At 50.3% G+C, this 18,761-nt stretch overlaps 1 protein-coding gene across 1 annotated transcript; it reads left to right on the forward strand.

The window, feature by feature from the left end:
• The first annotated feature begins 233 nt into the window (after nucleotides 1-233).
• LOC132386510 (caspase-14-like) lies at nucleotides 234-18,761 on the forward strand. Its single transcript, XM_059958796.1, has 7 exons — nucleotides 234-317; nucleotides 6,614-6,696; nucleotides 9,350-9,502; nucleotides 11,112-11,328; nucleotides 13,438-13,536; nucleotides 17,367-17,476; nucleotides 18,334-18,761. The coding sequence occupies exons 1-7, from the start codon at nucleotides 308-310 to the stop codon at nucleotides 18,436-18,438; spliced, it is 777 nt and encodes a 258-aa protein (XP_059814779.1). The 5' UTR covers nucleotides 234-307; the 3' UTR covers nucleotides 18,439-18,761.

Below are 18,761 nucleotides of genomic sequence, written 5' to 3' on the forward strand. Positions count from 1 at the left end.
CTCCTAAACCCCTTCCTGTCTCTGTAACACCCAGCCTCCCCTTCACCTCTCCAGTCCGTACCCCACACCCTCCTCTACACTCCCCCTGTCTCTGTCACCCACTTGGCCCCTACCCCTCTCGGTCTGAGGGAAACACTTTCTCTTTCTCTTTCTCTTTCTGTCACAGGAAGCTTCACTCTCCTCCCCCCTCCCCCCGGTAAGAAATGGCATTTGAGGGTTGGGAGTGGTTTGTAAATGATTAACGCTGTTCCGGGGTTGGGAATGGGAGCGACTTCTGACTGGAAATCACCTGTGGATTGCTGCAGGGATGTCTGCCGGTGAGTAGACGTCTAGTCGGGCGGTGGGGGGGGGGTGTATCCCGACTCTGGGAGGTGTCCCAGGACCCTTGTGTTGGGTCCCCCGAAATCCCAACCTCTCAATCTCTCTCCCTCTCTCCCTCTCTCTCTCTTCCCCCCCCAACTATCTCACCGTCTAACGTCTCCCTCTCCCTCTCATACCTGCTTTCCTCATCTCTGTTTCCATCCCTCCAACCCACTCTCCCTCTCCTTATTCCTCTCCTCTCCACTTTCCCCCCTCTCTGGCTCTCCCTCTCTCCCCTTCTCCCTCCCTTTCCCTCACCACACTCTCTTCCCCCTCTTGCCCCTCCCCTCCAGTTCTGGGACGAGGGTGACACAGTTCTGGGACGAGGAAGTTAGATTTGGCCCTTGTGGCGAAAGGGATCAGGGGGTATGGAGAGAAAGCAGGTACAGGGTTCTGAGTTGGATGATCAGCCATGATCATACTGAATGGCGGTGCAGACTCAAGGGGCTGAATGGCCTACTCCTGAACCTATTTTCTGTGTTTCTATGTTTCTCCCTGAAACTACGGCACAGATACACCCTTGTACGAATCTCAGCCCGACCCTGGCAATCTGGGAGCGTTGCCGGTGATTAATGAGTGGAGGCCGCTCTGCCCCACCACCCGGTGCTGTCCCATTGGTCAGTCCGTTCCTGGCCATCGCTCCCCTCGCCCCGCAGCTTGTCCCACCAAAATGTTCCGATAGAATCCCCTTAGAAACGTGCCCCTCCCAACTTAAACCTGTAGTTGTACACCTCCCTTCCCTCGGGGAGACTGTGACTGTCCGCCATATCTCAGCCCCTCATGAGGTCACCCCTCCGCCTCCTCCACTCCAGGGAATTCTGTCCCAGCCTCTCAAACCCCCCCCCAGTCCCGGGAACATCCCGGTGAACCTTTCCTGGCCCCTCTCCAGCTCAATGACATCTTTCCAGGATCTGGGTGACCAGACCTGCCCCAACACTCCGGACGTTATGGGCTTGCTGCTTTCCCAGATTCCGGAGGAGAGAGGGTTAGGGTTAGGCTTTCCTCACTCTCCCCATCTGGGAACATTGCTGGTGGTTAACGAGTGACCAGACCTGCCCCAATACTCCGGACGTTATGGGCTTGCTGCTTTCCCAGATTCCGGAGGAGAGAGGGTTAGGGTTAGGCTTTCCTCACTCTCCCCATCTGGGAACATTGCCGGTGATTAATGAGTGACCAGACCTGCCCCAACACTCCGGACGTTATGGGCTTGCTGCTTTCCCAGATTCCGGAGGAGAGAGGGTTAGGGTTAGGCTTTCCTCACTCTCCCCATCTGGGAACATTGTCAGTGATTAACGAGTGACCAGACCTGCCCCAACACTCCGGACGTTATGGCCTTGCTGCTTTCCCAGATTCCGGAGGAGAGAGGTGACTTATCCGTAACGATGCAAGAAAGCCAGCTGATTCCAGGAAATGAGACCCCCTCTTCCCAGAATTGTCAGGAGTTGGGATGTGGGCGATGGGGACGACAGAGAGGGAGAAGGAAATAGGGGAGGGGAAGAGTGAGACAAAGGGTGTGAGGATAGGGGGGAGAGGGAGGTGGGAGAAGGGGTGGGGGAGAGGGAGGTGGGAGAAGGGGTGGGGTGAGAGGGAGGTGGGAGAACGGTTGGGGGAGAAGGGGTGGGGGGAGAGGGAGGTGGGAGAAGGGGTGGGGGGAGAGGGAGGTGGGAGAAGGGGTGGGGGTGCCAGGGAGGGGGTGTATGGAAGATGATTTGGGAAATCTGAAAGGTCCGAATCGAGGTGGTGCCCTCCAGTCTGTGGAAGATTTCACACTGGGCCAGAGTGGAAAGGTCAGGGTGTCGAGGTCGGAGGTGAGGGATGGGCCGGTTCAGGTCACTGCTCCACGACCTTTACTCGGCTCTGCGCTGAACTGAGGGTCTGTGGACAAAATGCTCGGGGTCGTCAGTTCTGAACGTCATTTGTCTGTGTTCATTGTTCACAAGGTTTCTGCTTTTTCTCTCTCTTTGCCCCCTGGGGGTGTGACGATCTTTGTTAAGGGTTTTATTGGGTATCTTTGTCTTGTGGCTGCCCGTTAGGAGACAGATCTCAAGCTTGCAGAACGAGCATATACTCCGATTCTAAAATGTACTTTGGATTCTCTGAGAGAGGGAGGATATCACGAAGCTGGAGAGGGGCTTTCATTGAAAATGCTGCTGGAACTGAGCAGGCCAGGCAGCATCTGTGGGAAAATGTACGGACTGAGACCCCTGAAACATTGTCCGTGCTTTTACTGGACCCTCCAACAAACTGCAATTGACTATAAGATCCAAATTAGGCCATTCGGCCCATTGAGTCTGCTGCACCATTCCACCCCTCTCGACCCCATCCACCTGCCTTCTCCCCATAACCTTTGACACCTTCATTAATTAAGTACATGTCAACCTCCGCTTTACATATAGCCAAAGACTCGGCCTCCACAGCCGCCTGTGGCCATGATCAGGCTCAAAAATCCCTCCTCACCTCTCTTTCATCATCCTCTGCAAGTTCCAAGCTGCAAACTTCTGCAGCCGTCCCGTTGAAAGTGGAGTTGAAAGTTGGAATGTCATTTCACATCACCAGGATCAGGGACAACAGTCCCACATCACCAGGATCAGGGACAACAGTCCCACATCACCAGGATCAGGGACAACAGTCCCACATCACCAGGATCAGGACAACAGTCCCACATCACCAGGATCAGGGACAACAGTCCCACATCACCAGGATCAGGACAACAGTCCCACATCACCATGATCAGGGACAACAGTCCCACATCACCAGGATCAGGGACAACAGTCCCACATCACCAGGATCAGGACAACAGTCCCACATCACCAGGATCAGGGACAACAGTCCCACATCACCAGGATCAGGGACAACAGTCCCACATCACCGGGATCAGGACAACAGTCCCACATCACCAGGATCAGGACAACAGTCCCACATCACCAGGATCAGGGACAACAGTCCCACATCACCAAGATCAGGACAACAGTCCCACATCACCAGGATCAGGGACAACAGTCCCACATCACCAGGATCAGGACAACAGTCCCACATCACCAGGATCAGGGACAACAGTCCCACATCACCAGGATCAGGGACAACAGTCCCACATCACCGGGATCAGGACAACAGTCCCACATCACCAAGATCAGGACAACAGTCCCACATCACCGGGATCAGGACAACAGTCCCACATCACCAAGATCAGGACAACAGTCTCACATCACCAGGATCAGGGACAACAGTCCCACATCACCAGGATCAGGACAACAGTCCCACATCACCAGGATCAGGGACAACAGTCCCACATCACCATGATCAGGGACAACAGACCCACATCACCAGGATCAGGGACAACAGTCCCACATCACCAGGATCAGGGACAACAGTCCCACATCACCAGGATCAGGGACGACAGTCTCACATCACCAGGATCAGGGACAACAGTCCCACATCACCAGGATCAGGACAAAAATCCAACATCACCAGGATCAGGGACAACAGTCCCACATCACCAGGATCAGGGACAACAGTCCCACATCACCGGGATCAGGACAACAGTCCCACATCACCAGGATCAGGGACAACTGTCCCACATCACCAGGATCAGGCCAACAGTCCCACATCACCAAGATCAGGACAACAGTCCCACATCACCAGGATCAGGGACAACTGTCCCACATCACCAGGATCAGGGACAACAGTCCCACATCACCAGGATCAGGACAACAGTCCCACATCACCAGGATCAGGGACAACAGTCCCACATCACCAGGATCAGGGACAACTGTCCCACATCACCAGGATCAGGGACAACAGTCTCACATCACCAGGATCAGGGACAACTGTCCCTCATCACCAGGCTCAGGGACAACAGTCCCACATCACCAGGATCAGGGACAATAACTTCTCTTCAAGGATTCGGTTCTTGAACCAGCCGGAAGAACCCTAATCACGACCTGGTACAGCAACACTGTGACCACTAGACTTCATTGTAGTAAATTTCTTCATCTTAACTCTGTCACCCCGACTGGGGCAGAGGCCGCCGTACGCAGCTCGTCAGAGTCCTCTGTCCTGGGCCAATCTTTCTAGTCCATGTGAGGCCCAGTGTATGCCGTTCGGCCCCTCAGGTCTGTTCCACCATTTCATCATGGCTGACCTGTTTCCTGCTGAGCCCCATTCTCCTGCCTTCTCCCCGTAATCTTTCACACCATAACTGATCGAGAATCTACAGGCTCCCCTTACATGCCCCAGTGACCTGGCCTCCACTGAATTCCACAGATTTACCACCCTCTGGATGAATTCCATGTCCAGTGTATCGGGGCCTTTCAACATTCAATAAGATCCCCCCTTCATTCTTCGAAATTCCAGTGAATCCGGGCCCAAAGGCATCTAAAGCTCCTGACGTGATAACCCTTTCCTGGAATCATTCTCGTAAACCTCCTTTGAACCCTCTCCAATGTCAGCAGATCCTTTTCTAGATAAGACCCCAAAACTGCTGACAACACTCCAGGTGAGGGCTCCCCAGTGCCTCATTGAGCCTCAGCATGGCACCCTTGCTTTGTTGCTTTAGTCCTTTCAAAATGATTGCGAACTGTGGAAGAAATTTTGTTACTGGCTGGGTACTAAGGGGTTATAGAGTTTTTCCTTCACAGCAGTGTTCCGTACTTGAACTGTGGAAGGAAGTTCCCGGAGCCGACACTGTATTGAGCAAGGAAGGGTTAATGACCTTCAAATGTAAAATCAAAGTCGACTGTGACTAATGCACTCTGTGCTGCTGGCAATGTGTCTTTCAGTCAGGCTGATTAATATAACTACGCTTGTACTTGTTGTTCGATGAATCATCACGTCTGATATACTCTTCTGAGAAATTAACACTGGTGTAAGTGAGTAACTGCTCGAGGACATATCCTGCAACTTTGCTGCTCAGCAGAACGGCCATTGAAGTTCCTCCTTCTGATTTACGTGTTTTCCTCCCGTGTGCGTGGGATATAAATAAGAGCGAGACCCATTGTCAGACAGAGTCTCGGAACTCTCCACGATATCGTTACAATAAAGACATTCTGAGGCGATCTCCCTCCGTGTCCAAGTAATACCTTTTCCGCAACTCTGACATTTACCCTAACCCTCGCCACAGACTCAGGCTGAAAATTACCTTTTAGAGGATCCCAAGCCCCTTCTCACCTTGGATTTCTGCCTGTTCTCTTCGATTGGAAAATAGTCTGTGCTTTTATTCCTTCCAGTAACGTGCATGAGCATTTAGGTTCAAAGCAAGTCTATTATCAAAGTATTTATTTGTCACCAGGTACAACCCTGAGATCAGTTTTCTTGTGGGCATACTCAACAAGAATATCGAATAATAACTAGAGCAGAATTATTGAAAGACCACCCAATTAGGGCATTAAACCAAAGAGCAGATACAAGTTGCAGAAATACAAAAAGAAGAAATAATAACAAATAAATAAGTGAGAACAAGATGAAGAGCCCTTGAAAGTGGGGGCACAGGTTTCGGGAAGAGTTCAGTGACGGGGCAACTGAAGTTATCCCCTCTGATCGAAGAGCCTGATGTTTGGGATGGTGACTGTTCCTGAACCTGGTGACGTGACTCCTCCCTTCACTGGGATTCAGTGAGATCCCCGCACCTCAGGTCTTCCCTCTCGCAGGGACGAGCTACTGTTGCCGCTTCCACAGCTCTGGGTTTTTACGGGGAGGGGTTGCGAGCCCCGCGTCCAACCCACTTCCTTTCACAGCCGGGTTTGGGACCGTCCGCAGCGGAGTTGAAATTAACTCATGCTCTTAATATTTATTATTTATTCTGTTATTATTACTATTTCCATTTTTCAATCTTTTTATTGATTTTCAAATAAAGAATATACAAATCGAAAGAGGAGTATAACAAGTAGATAATATAAAAGACATATAAACAGCAATAGTGAACACAGATCTATTTCCATGACTTCCCTCTTGCACATTGGTCGTTTATCACAGTTTGTGTTTATGTGACGTTTTCTATTCTTTCTAACGTGTTTCTTACTATTTACTGTGAATGCCCTCAAAAACAGTGAACCTCAGGGTCGTCTATGGTGACGCAGACATTATTTACTTTGAACTTTGGAAGGAATGGCAGTGCACAGGCTGTGGTGAAGAGTGTTTTTGAGTGAAGATTTCCCTCTGGTTCAGGAGCCCGTTGGTTGAGGGGTAATAACTGCTCCTGAAATCTAGTCTTTCTATACACTCCAGGGCTTGATTGACCTTGAATTTGTTTCCTCAGAAGTGGACAGCCGTGCCTCGGAGTCCCCTTGTCAGGGCAATGATGTGTCGTCGTCACCGAGAGCCTCTGGGCCGCAGGATCAGGTGGGTCAGGGAGGAGGGGGTGGCTTTGACCTGGGTGAGGCATCACATGGGCATCCAACTCGCAGGTCAAAGAGGAGCGAGGCGGGGGGGTGTGGTCAGTTGTCGGGCTAGCAGACCAGTGAAAACATTGGGGGAGGGGGGGCTGGAGGTCCCGTCATCGGTGAGACCGGAGGCTGAGGCCCAGTTTTCAGGTTCCATTATCGGTGAGTCCAGTGTTCATAGTCTAGAGTTCAGGTCCTCGTTCATTGTTGTCTGCAATTCCTACACTGATACTGAAGGCTGAGGCCCGAAGAACAGTAGGGCCTGGGTCGAGGCCCAAAGGTCAGACAGCAGTCCAGGTCGAGGCCTGGGTCAAGGCCCGAGGACCAGAAAGAGTCCTGGGGCAAGGCCTGAAGGCCACTAGGTGGCCCAGCAGCCAGAGAGCCGTCCGGGTCAAGGCCGGATTGAGGCACAAAAATGGGATGCCCACAACTCACTACCCCTAACCCAGATGACTTTGGAATGTGGGAAGAAACCCACATGGTTGTGGGGAGAACATAAAGTGGGAAGTGGGCAGGGAGATAGAAACCATGGTTGGGAAAAGGGGAAGGGAGTGGGAAGCACCAGAGAGACATTCTGTAATGACCAATGAACCAATTGTTTGGAATTAAATGACCTTGCCTGGTGTCTCAGGGCTGGGTGTGTCTGCACCCGCACCACCACCCCCCCACCCGTGGAGATCCTTCTGTGCCACCTGCCCCACACCCCTCCACCCTCGCCGTTCCGGTTCAGTCTATTCATGACCAACGTCTCAAAGCATCTTAAGCACTGGCATAATTGATGCCTTTTTGAAGCGTGGGAACTTACGCCCATGGAATACCTGGTAAGGCTCTGAGAACCTGTGCCAACCAACTGGCAGGAGTATTCGAGGACATTTTCAACCTCTCACTGCTACGGGCGTAAGTTCCCACGCTTCAAAAAGGCATCAATTATGCCAGTGCTTAAGATGAAAAATGTGAGCTGCCTTAATGACTATCACCCAGTAGCGCCCACGTCTACAGTGATGAAATGCTTTGAGACGTTGGTCATGAATAGACTGAGCTCCTGCCTCAGCAAAGACCTGGTCCCATTGCAATTTGCCTATCGGCACAATAGGTCAACGGCAGACACAATCTCCATGGGTCTTCACAGGGCCGAAGACCACCTGGACAATACAAACCCCTCTGTCAGGATGCTGTTCATCGACTATAGCTCAGCATTTAACACCGTCATTCCCACGATCCTGACTGAGAAGTTACAGAACCTGGGCCTCTGTACCTCCCTCTACAATTGATCCTCGGCTTCCTAACCGGAAAACCACAATCTGTGTGGATTGTGATAAAACCTCCTCCTCGCTGATGATCAACACTGGTGCACCTCTCTCTGTAGTCATGACTGTGCGGCTAGGCAAAGCTCAAACACCAGATATAACGTTGCTGGTGTTACAACCATCATTGGTAGAATCTCAGGTGGTGACGAGAGGGCGTACAGGAGTGAGATATGCCAATTAGTGGAGTGGTGTCACAGCAACAACCTGGCACTCAACATCAGTAAGACAAAAGAGCTGATTGCAGACTTCAGGAAGGGCAAGATGACGGAACACGTACCAATCCTCACAGAGGGATCAGAGGTGGGGAGAGTGAGCATCTTCAAGTTCCTGGGTGTCAAGATCTCTGAGGATCTAACCTGGTCCCAACATTTCGATGCAGTTATTAAGAAGACAGCGATTATACATCATCGGGAGTTTGAAGAGATTTGGTATGTCAACAAAAACACTCAGAAACTTCTATAGATGTACCGTGGAGAGCATTCTGACGGGCTGCATCTCTGTCTGGTATGTGGGGGAGGGGTGGGCTACAGAACAGGACTGAAAGAAGCTGAAGAGGGTCATAAATTTAGTCAGCTCCATCTTGGGTACTAGCCTACAAAGTACCCAGGACATCTTCTAGGATCGGTGTCTCACAAAGGCAGTGTCCATTATTAAGGACCTCCAGCACCCTGGGCATGCCCTTTTCTCACTGTTACCGTCAGGTAGGGGGTACAGAAGCCTGAAGGCACACACTCAGTGATTCAGGAACAACTTCTTCCCCTCTGCCACCTGATTCCAAAATGGATATTGAACCCATGAACACTACCTCACTTATTTAATATATTATTTCTGTTTTTGCACAATTTTAAATCTATTCTATATATTTATATTGTAATTGATTGATTTATTTATTCTTCTTCTATATTATGTATAACATTCAGCTGCTGTTGCTAAGTTAACATGCTGGTGATAACAAACCTGATTCTGATTTTCAGACTGCCTCTCCATTCCACGTTGACAAATACTGTACTGTGCAAAAGTTTGTTCACCCTAACAGGAGAAAATCTGCAGATGCTGGAAATCCAAGCTACACACACAAAACGTTCCTGTTCACCCTCGCTATGTACACGTGCCTAAAGCTTTTACACATTACTTTACAAACCCCTTACAGGCAGCGGCAGGAATTGAACCCAGATTGCTGGCGCTGTGAAGGCGTTACGCTAACCGCGAAGCTGCTGCAGATTCATTCATTGAAGCTGTTCAGGGGTTTGTAGGTAATGGTAGGGCAGGATTGTGACGTGACGTTTCCCGTGTTCCATGCCACAGGATGACCGCTACAACATGTCTGGAGTAAGGAAGGCCTTCATCATCTGCGTCACAGAGGAGAGACCAGGGGCCACAACAGATGTGAATAATCTTCAGAAATCTTTGCAAAGCTTGGGTTTCGAGGTGTCTGAGTGTATCAACCCGACTAGTGAGGTGAGGTAACTTCACAGTGATCGTTCACTCCACAGGGTCAGTATTTCCCACTCACTCCCAGAGAAACTGGGGGCATATCGCCTGTCCCCCCCTCCCACTGTGTTAGGAAGGAGATTCTCAGATTTGAGAAGGGTCGAAGTCGGAACAACGTGAGCAGTGAGGAGGAGATTCCACCTCTTCACACTGTGGCTTTGCGAAGATGGTCTGGAGCAGGCAGCCGGGATCTACCAGCTGCTATGAGAAAGACGAAGATGAACTGGCTGTGATGAAATGGTGAAGCAGATTCGATGGGCTGAATGGCCTAACTCTGCTCCTGTATCTTAACTTCAGACCCCAGCATCTGTTTGGCCGAGGATTACTCGGATCTCCCGGGAGGGGTGGGACACGCAGTGAGACCCCAGTGAAGGGTTCCCAAAACGTGCTGCCCCAGTTCCATTTGCCCGTGTCACAGATACCACCCACCACGTGACAATTTACCAATTCACTAACTTCTTATCGTTTTCTGTTTTTACGACTGCAATTTACTGAAAAGATCTGTATGGGTGGGAAGCAACTCAAATGTTTAGACTGTGCTTGTTGTTGTGTAGTTAATATTTCAGTAATCCTGTGTGTAAACTGGCTGATTAAACATTCCTGCTCATTTAAATAATCCATTACAGGTTATATGTATAAATACGTGAATTGCATACTTGTTGTATTCCATGCAGTTTGCCCTCTCCAGGAAGGGTGTTGGGGCATTGGAGAGGGGGCAGAAGGGGTTTACCGGGATGCTGCCTGGTTTAGAGGGCCTGTGCTATCACGAGAGGCTGGGGAAACTTGGGTCGTTTTCCCTGGAGTGCCGGAGGCCGAGGGGGATCTGATAGAGGTTTACAAGATTATGAGAGGCATCGATAGAGTAGTCAGGGGGCATCTGTTTCCCAGGGTGGAGATGTTTAATACCAGAGGGGCTTGCATTGAAGGTGAGAGGGGGTGGGCTGAAAGGGGTAAGTTTGTTACCCAGTGCCTGGAATGCCCTCCCTGCTGTGGTGGTAGAGGCAGATACATTAGAGGTTTCTAACAGCCGTTCGGATCGGCACGTAAATGTGAGGAAGATGGAGGGGGTAGTGATTGGGTAATTTGATTTACTTTTCAGCTGGCTCAGCACAACATTGAGGGCCGAATGGCCTGTTCCTGTGCTGTACTCTTCTACGTTCAATCATTGTGGTGAACTACATTTACCTGTCTGGACACGCCCCCCCCCCACTGACTGCTCCTGTGGCTCCTCCCACTGACCCCGATTGGAGGCACTGCTCCCCCCTCAGTCTCCGGGATGTAGTGTGGTGGTCTCTAGCAGCTAATAAAAGCCTATCGTTCGCCTACCGTCTCCGAGAGTCATTGATGGTGCATCTATCATGCTACCACGTGACACGTGCACGCCTTGCATGAAGTAATCCCAAAGTTAGACCCACATTCCCGGACTCCCGTGTCTTCCTTTGATTAGTTTAATGTCAAACCTGTACTCGCTCGGCATCTGAACCCAGTTTGGATCCAGGGCGAGGAGTGATGATCTCTCTAGCCGTGGCCGGAGGGGCAGGAAACAAGGGCATTCACACCTTGGCTCTTCACGCAGGAAATCTTCTCCTCCCTGGAGGAGTACCGAGACAGCATTAAGGATGAAGTCTGCTGCTCCTTCGTGTTCATTCTGGCGCACGGGTCCGAGGGCAAGGTTAGGGGTCGTGACGGTGAAGAGGCTGACCTTGAGGAGATCTTCGACATGTTCAACAACGAGGAGTGTCTTCATCTGCAGCAGAAACCCAAGGTGTTCGTCATCCAAGCCTGCCGAGGAGGTGAGACCAGAGAGACAGAGAGAGGCACACACAGACAGGCAGAGAAAGAGAGGAAAGCAAAGAGACAGAGAGACAGGGAGACAGAGAGACACGGAGAGAGGGATAGATAGACAGCCAGAGAGTGACAGAGAGGGAGACAGAGAGAGTGACAGAGAGGGATAGATAGACAGCCAGAGAGAGAGAGGAAGATGAGATGGGCAGAGACAGGCAGTCAGAGTAAGAGACAGAGATATGAAATATGACAGACACTCGGTGAGAGAGAGAAGGAGACTGAGAGGAGAGCGGGCAAACCAGAGGAGAGGAAAGGGGGAAAGAGAGGGTGATACGAGAGTGATGGGGGAAGATGAGATGAGGGAGGGGGACGAGAGGAAAAGGGAATGAGAAGGGATGGGAGGGGTTAACAGGGGAAATGAGTGGAACAAGCAACTTGGGGAACTTGGGCAAATCCACTGCACGCCTCCGTAGTGGGGCTGAGAGAGGGTAGAGACAGAGAGAGGTGAGGGGAAGTGGAAGGGCAGAGGGAGAGAGAGAGAGACAGGGAGTGAGAGATCCCTGTTCCCAATGCAGGGGCTCAGAACCACTTCCAAATGAAGAAATGGACAGAAAGAGAGAGACAGACAGACAGACACTCGGTGAGAGAGAGAAGGAGACTGAGAGGAGAGCGGGCAAACCAGAGGAGAGGAAAGGGGGAAGAGAGAGGGTGATACGAGAGTGATGGGGGAAGATGAGATGAGGGAGGGGGACGAGAGGAAAAGGGAATGAGAAGGGATGGGAGGGGTTCACAGGAAGATTATTGGAAGAAGCAACTTAGGGAACGGGCAAATTCACCGCATCCTCAGCACACCCCCCTCCGTAACAGGGGTGAGAGAGGGTAGAGACAGAGAGAGGTGAGGGAAATGAAGAGGGAGAAAGAGAGGATGAAACAGAGGTTGAGGAGACAGAGAGAGAGTGACAGAGAGGGAGAGGTACAGGGGTCTTGGGACCACTTCCAAATGCAGCTTTCCCCAGTCACCCAGATACGTACTGACGGGTGGAAGACATTCCTGTACCACTCCGACAGGACCAACACCCCCCACACAACAGGAAGATGTGTCCTTCCTCAGTACTGGCACAGGGTCAATCAGGGTTGGGTGAGAGGAGTGGGGTAGGCTGAGGGAGATGGGGTGGGGTGTTGGGGTGAGGGGAATGGGTAATGGGGGTGGGATACAGGGAAGGGGAGAGGTGATGCGGTTGGGGTGAGGGTTTTGGGGTGGGGGATAGGGTGAGTGGGAGTGAGGGGATAGGGTGGGGGCATTAAGGTGGGGGGATAGGGTGAATGGGATGGAGTGAGGGTGTTGGAGGGGGATAGGGTGAAGGGGTAGGGTGAGGGTGTTGGAGGGGGATAGAAGGGATGCGGTGAGGGTGTTGGAGGGGGATAGAGGGGATGCGGTGAGGGTGTTGGAGGGGGATAGGGTGAGGGGATGCGGTGAGGGTGTTGAGGGGGATAGGGTGAGGGGCTGGAGTGAGGGTGCTGGAGGGGGGATAGGGTCCGGGGATGGAGTGAGGGTGTTGGAGGGGGATAGGGTGAGGGGATGCGATGAGGGTGTTGGAGGGGGATAGAGGGGATGCGGTGAGGGTGTTGGAGGGGGATAGAGTGAGGGGATGCAGTGAGGGTGTTGGAGGGGGGATAGATTGAGAGGAGTGGAGAGAGGGTGTTGGAGTGAGATAGGTTGAAGGGATGTGGTGAGGGTGTTGAAGTGGGATAGGGTGAGGGGACCCCGGGACGGTGTGGAGGGAGATTCACTCTGTGTCTGACCCCGGGAGTATGTGATGGGACGGTGTGGAGGGAGTTTCACTCTGTCTCTGACCCCGGGAGTGTGTGATGGGACGGTGTGGAGGGAGATTCACTCTGTGTCTGACCCCGGGAGTGTGTGATGGGACGGTGTGGAGGGAGCTTCACTCTGTGTCTGACCCCGGGAGTGTGTGATGGGACGGTGTGGAGGGAGTTTCACTCTGTGTCTGACCCCTGGAGTGTGTGATGGGACAGTGTGGAGGGAATTTTGACTTTATGTCTGACTATGGGATTGTGTGATGAGATATATAATGGAAAGTTATTATGTATTTTTCTAGATAAAAAAGACCGTGGTGCTGTTTCAGCCGGCTTCCGCGCTTTGTCTGAGAAACTCCCGATGGTTTCGGACACCTTTGTCGTGTATCCCTCACGACCAGGTTAGTTGTGTCCTTGCTCCATCGTCAATCCCAATCCACCCTGAGTCTGCTCTTCCCTGTCCTGATCACCAACAACATTCCAATCTGGAATATCTAACCTTCTCTCTTGTGTTGGACCACAATTCCATAATCCCCAATTGCTCGGTCTTTCCCTGCTCACCGTTCCTGATATCTGACCCATATCCAGATCTCCAACGTCCCAGACTCAAGCCAAAATCTGAAATTCCATACCCTTTTTGCTAATCCCATCCCAAAGTGTCTACAATTCCAGTCTTCACAATCTCCATTCCAATCTTACAATCCCCATCCCAAAGCATCCACAATTCCAGATTTACCTATTTTCCCAATCCCCATTCTAAAGTGTCAATGATCCTAGGCTTCCAACTCCCCGTCTCAAAGCATCCTCAATTCCACTCTTCCAAATCCCCATCCCAATCTACCTCATCACCATCCCAACGCATCCACCATTGCAATCTTTGCAATAAACTTCCCAAACAATGCATAATCCCTGTCTCCCCAGTCCCCGCCACAAAGCATCCACAATTCCACCTTCCCGTACCAACCCAAAACACCCAGGATTCCACTCTTCCCTGTCCTCGTTCCAAAGCATTTGCAATCCCAGTTTTCCCGATCCCCATCCCAAAACATCGACAATTTCAGATCTCCCTGACCCAAATCCCAACCGAGGAGATGCCCCATCTTCTGCTCCCAAAATCCTGGATTTCTTCCAGGATCGATTTGGTGACATGCATAGCAAGATCCCACAGACTGTGGTTGTTGGCCCCCTCTGGGTGCCTTGGTCGCCCTGGGTCCCCCTCTATCCTACATCCCAGGCAGGGAGTCTCGCTCAGCGCTGAGGCCATACTGGAGCAATAGATTTCTTGATATTGTGGGGAGGGGAGTCTAGATATTTCATAATATATGATATAAAAAAAACAGAAAAAAGAAAAAATATATATATATAATGCTAAATTAACTAACCTACTAATCTAATGACTAATAAAGAAGAAAAAAGAAACAATAAAAGGAAAAAAAAGAAACGCTGGAAAAAATAAACAAAAAAGTGCTGTTTATAATATCTCACAAGAATACATAATCATCAATGTCGTCACTTCCGGTCCTCTCAACATACATAAGCTGAAAGCTGGGAAGTCAAATGAACTTTGAACAGGGTCATATTACATCATATGAAAATATTGAATAAATGGTCTCCATAACTTTTCAAATTTAATAGAAGTATGAAATACACCATTTCTAATTTTTTCTAAATTTAAACATAACATAGTTTGAGAGAACGAATTAAATACAGTGGGAGGATTAATAACCTTTCCTTTTAATAACACTTTTTAATCGTTTTGGAACTGAGGATACTAATTGTAGTAGATTTGCAATTGGAAATTTTGTCCATTCTTGCTTGGTACAAGACTTCAGCTGCTCAACAGTCCGTGGTCTCCGTTGTCTGATTCTCCTCTTCATGATGCACCATACATTTTCAATAGGAGATAGATCTGGACTGGCAGCAGGCCAGTCAAGCACACGCACTCTGTGTCTACAAAGCCAGGCTGTTGTAGCCCATGCAGAATGTGGTCTGGCATTGTCCTGCTGAAATAAGCATGGACGTCCCAGGAAGAGACGTCATCTTGATGGCAACATATGTCTCTCTAAAATCCTAATATACGCCTCGGAGTCAATGGTACCTTCACATACGTGCAACTCAACCACGCCGTGGGCACTGATGCACCCCCATACCATCACAGATGCTGGCTTTTGCACCTTTCGCTGATAACAATCAGGATGGTTGTTTTCATCTTTGGCACGGAGAACTCGATACCCGTTTTTTCCAAAACCTAGCTGAAATGTGGACTCATCTGACCACGGCACACGGCTCCACAGTCTTTCGGTCCACCTGAGATGAGCTCGGGCCCAGAGAACTCGCCGGCATTTCTGCATAGAGTTGATGTATGGCTTCCTCCTTGCCTAATAGTTTCAAGTTGCATTTCTGGATGCAGCGACGGACTGTGTTAAGTGACAATGGTTTTCCGAAGTACTCCCGAGCCCAGGTGGCTATAATTGTCACAGTATCATGACGGTTTCTTAGGCAGTGCCGCCTGAGGGCTCAAAGATCACACGCATTCAACAGTGGTTTCCGACCTTGCCCTTTACGCACTGAGATGTCTCTGAATTCTCTGAATCTTTTCACAATATTATATACTGTAGATGTTGAAAGACCTAAATTCTCTGCAATCTTGCATTGGGAAATTGAACTGACTAACAATTCTCTCACAAATTTTGGCACAAAGGGGTGAGCCACGACCCATCCTTGCTTGCAAAGACTGAGCCTTTGATGGACGCTACTTTTATACCCAGTCATGATACCTCACCTGCTACCAATGTGGAGTCTTCCAAACCGGTGTTACTTGAATATTCTGTGCGCTTTTCAATCTTATTTTAACTCTGTCCCAACTTTTGTTGAGTGTGTTGCAGCCATCAAATTCTAAATTTGTGTATATTTACAAAATACAATTAAGTTGGTCAGTAAAACTATTGAAAATCTTTTCTTTGTACTTTCGTCGGTTAAATAAGGGTTCACGTGAATTAAAGTATCACAGATTTTTGTTTTGATTGTATTTTGGAAAATATCCCAACTTTTCTGGAAATGGGGTTTGTAGAAGGATTCTTCTTTGCTGTTTCTGTAATAATTTTGTTTACCAGTCTGGTAACTGAGCTGGAGGAGCAGCGAGCCATTCTGAGCCTCACCTTCAACCTTTGACCTGCTTGGCATGGGTGACCCTGCCAAGAGGCAAAGCACAAAACCCCGAGACTCGCCAGCAGAGCTCTCTCCGGGTCATCGAGGCATGCAAGTCTCCAAACCCTACGACGAGGTTGTGTTCCTCTTCGAGGGCAGCAGAGCGAGGGAACACAATAACGACATGGAATAAAGTGTTACAATTACAGAGAAAGTGCAGTGCAGACAGACAGTGAGGTAAATTGTGAGATCCATTTAACATACTAGGGAAATGCTCAGTGGCTTGCCATGTGCTCCCTTGTCTTACCTTTCCTGAAGTCTACAATCAGTTCTTTTCCAACTGCAACAATGAAAGATTGAAAATCTCTTTAAGCACAATTGATTGACACAGGTTTACAGAATCTGACCAGAAACTCCACCGGGCCCTGTTACCATGCGAGGGGTTACCTCCTGAAAGACAGCCTGACCTCAGCTTCTGAGATCACAGGATCGACTGGTGTCGAAGGGATCTTCACTGCTGTAGTTTTATTCTCCCTTTCAAATCGAGCAAAAAAGGCATTGAGCTTGACTGGGAGTGAAGCTACCTTGCCATTTGTGCTGTTGGGTTTCGCTTTTTATGAAGTAATGGCCTGCAAACTCTGCCAGAGTTGACATGCATCCAATTTCACCTCCAATCTTATTCAGAATTGTTCCTTAGCTCTTGGAATAACGCTCTGGAAATCGTACCTGTTTATTCTTGTGCAGACCTCGGTCACCAAACTTAAGTGCCACAGATCCAGCCCTCAGCAGACCACGAACCTCCCGGTTCACCCACGGCTTTTCACTTGGGTGTGGATGGTATGTTCTCGTAGGCACACACTCACCCACACAGGTTTGATGAAGTCAGTGACAGCTCAATCAGACCTGGAGATGAATCCCTGAGTACAGTCCAGTCCATCGATTCAAAGCAATCCTGTAAGCGGTCTTGTCCCTCCCTTGTCCATACCCTCTTGCTCCTCACTGCCGGTGCTGATAATAAATGAATTGAGAGGCTTCCTGGTCCCACCCTCTCCTCCATCCTAATTGCTCTGTGATTCCTCTGCAGGTTACGTGGCCTATCGGCACACAGACCAGGGATCATACATGATCACATTCATGACGGAGGTCTTCAAAAGCCACGGGAACCAGGAGCATCTGTATGACCTGTTCGTCAGGGTAAGACAGAGTTAAGGCGATTGGGGTGTGAGGGAAGAAGGAGGTTGATTAACATCCCTCAGCCCCTCTCGAGTGGTACTCAGAGGGGAGAAGGTCCTCATTTCCCTTGTTTGCCAGTTGGAATATGTCGGAGGATCTCAGCAGATCAGGCAATGACTATGGACTGGAATAAACAGTCGACATTTCAGGTTGAGACCCTTCATCGGGTCTGGAAAGGAAGGGGGCAGAAGCCGAACAAAAAGGTGTGGAGGGGGAAAGGGGTAGGAGCAAAGGTTGGCAGGAGACAGGCGAGGCAGGAAGCAAGAATCCGGGAGGTGATTGGTGGAAGAGGGAAAGGGCTGAAGAAGGAGGAATCTGATAGGAGAGGGCAATGGATCATGGGAGAAAGGGAAGGAGGAGGGGCACCAGTGGGAGGTGAGGGCAAGTGAGGAGAAGAGAAGGGGTAATAGGCGAGCCAGAATGGGGAATGAAGAGAGAAGGGGAGGGGAGAAATTACCGGAGGTTAGAGAAATCAATGTTCATACCACCAGGTTGTGGACCATCCCAATGGAATAGGAGGTGTTTCTCCTCCAACCTGAGTGTGGCCTCGTCACGGCAGGAAAGGAGGCCATGGAGTAACATGTCGGAAAGGGAATGTGGGAGGAATTTAAACGAGTGGCCACCTGCCTCTGTGGGGGATGGAGCGAAGGTGCTGAAAGAAGCCCCCCCCACCCCCACCCCCCGATCTACGTTGGGTCTGACCGATGGAGATTTCCAGCATCAGTAGAATCTCTGGTGTTTGTGTCGGGTTTACCTGTTGGGCCTTGAATTCCTGCTGGCCTGTTCTCCGGCTGAACCAACACGATCGGGTCTTTCAGGTGAACCGACGGATGGTGAGCAGAGATTATCAAGATGAAGGACACAAGACCACTGTGGTGATGGAATCGACCCTGACCAAGGCCGTCTACCTCAAACCCACCTGATGCTGAAGATTGAGGCACTCTGCCCAACCCCCTACCCTATTCCTCCTCCCCTCCCTCTCTCCCCACCCCTTCTACCCTCTCCTCTCCCCTTCTGCCCTCTTCATTCATCCACTCTCCACCCCCTCCCACGCTCTCCCCCTTTGCCCCCTCTCCTCTCCCCTGCCCCTCCCCCTCCCTTCCACAGAACACACTTCCTCAGACTCACTTCTGCTCACTCCAGTTTCGTTGTGAGAGCTCGGGCCCCTGCGGAGTTTATCGATTTGGGTGGACGTCCTGCAGCCCTTCAGCATTGAATAATAATGGTGATGAGCAATAAATCAGAA

The sequence above is a fragment of the Hypanus sabinus genome, unplaced genomic scaffold (assembly GCF_030144855.1).
Source record: "Hypanus sabinus isolate sHypSab1 unplaced genomic scaffold, sHypSab1.hap1 scaffold_1183, whole genome shotgun sequence".
Taxonomy (NCBI): Eukaryota; Metazoa; Chordata; class Chondrichthyes; order Myliobatiformes; family Dasyatidae; genus Hypanus; species Hypanus sabinus.

Excerpts from the sequence above, each read along its gene's own strand:
- LOC132386510 (XM_059958796.1), top strand. Across the intron at positions 6,697-9,349 it reads CCTCTGGGCCGCAGGATCAG|GATGACCGCTACAACATGTC; the intron begins GTGGGTCAGGGA and ends TCCATGCCACAG. Across the intron at positions 11,329-13,437 it reads CATCCAAGCCTGCCGAGGAG|ATAAAAAAGACCGTGGTGCT; the intron begins GTGAGACCAGAG and ends GTATTTTTCTAG.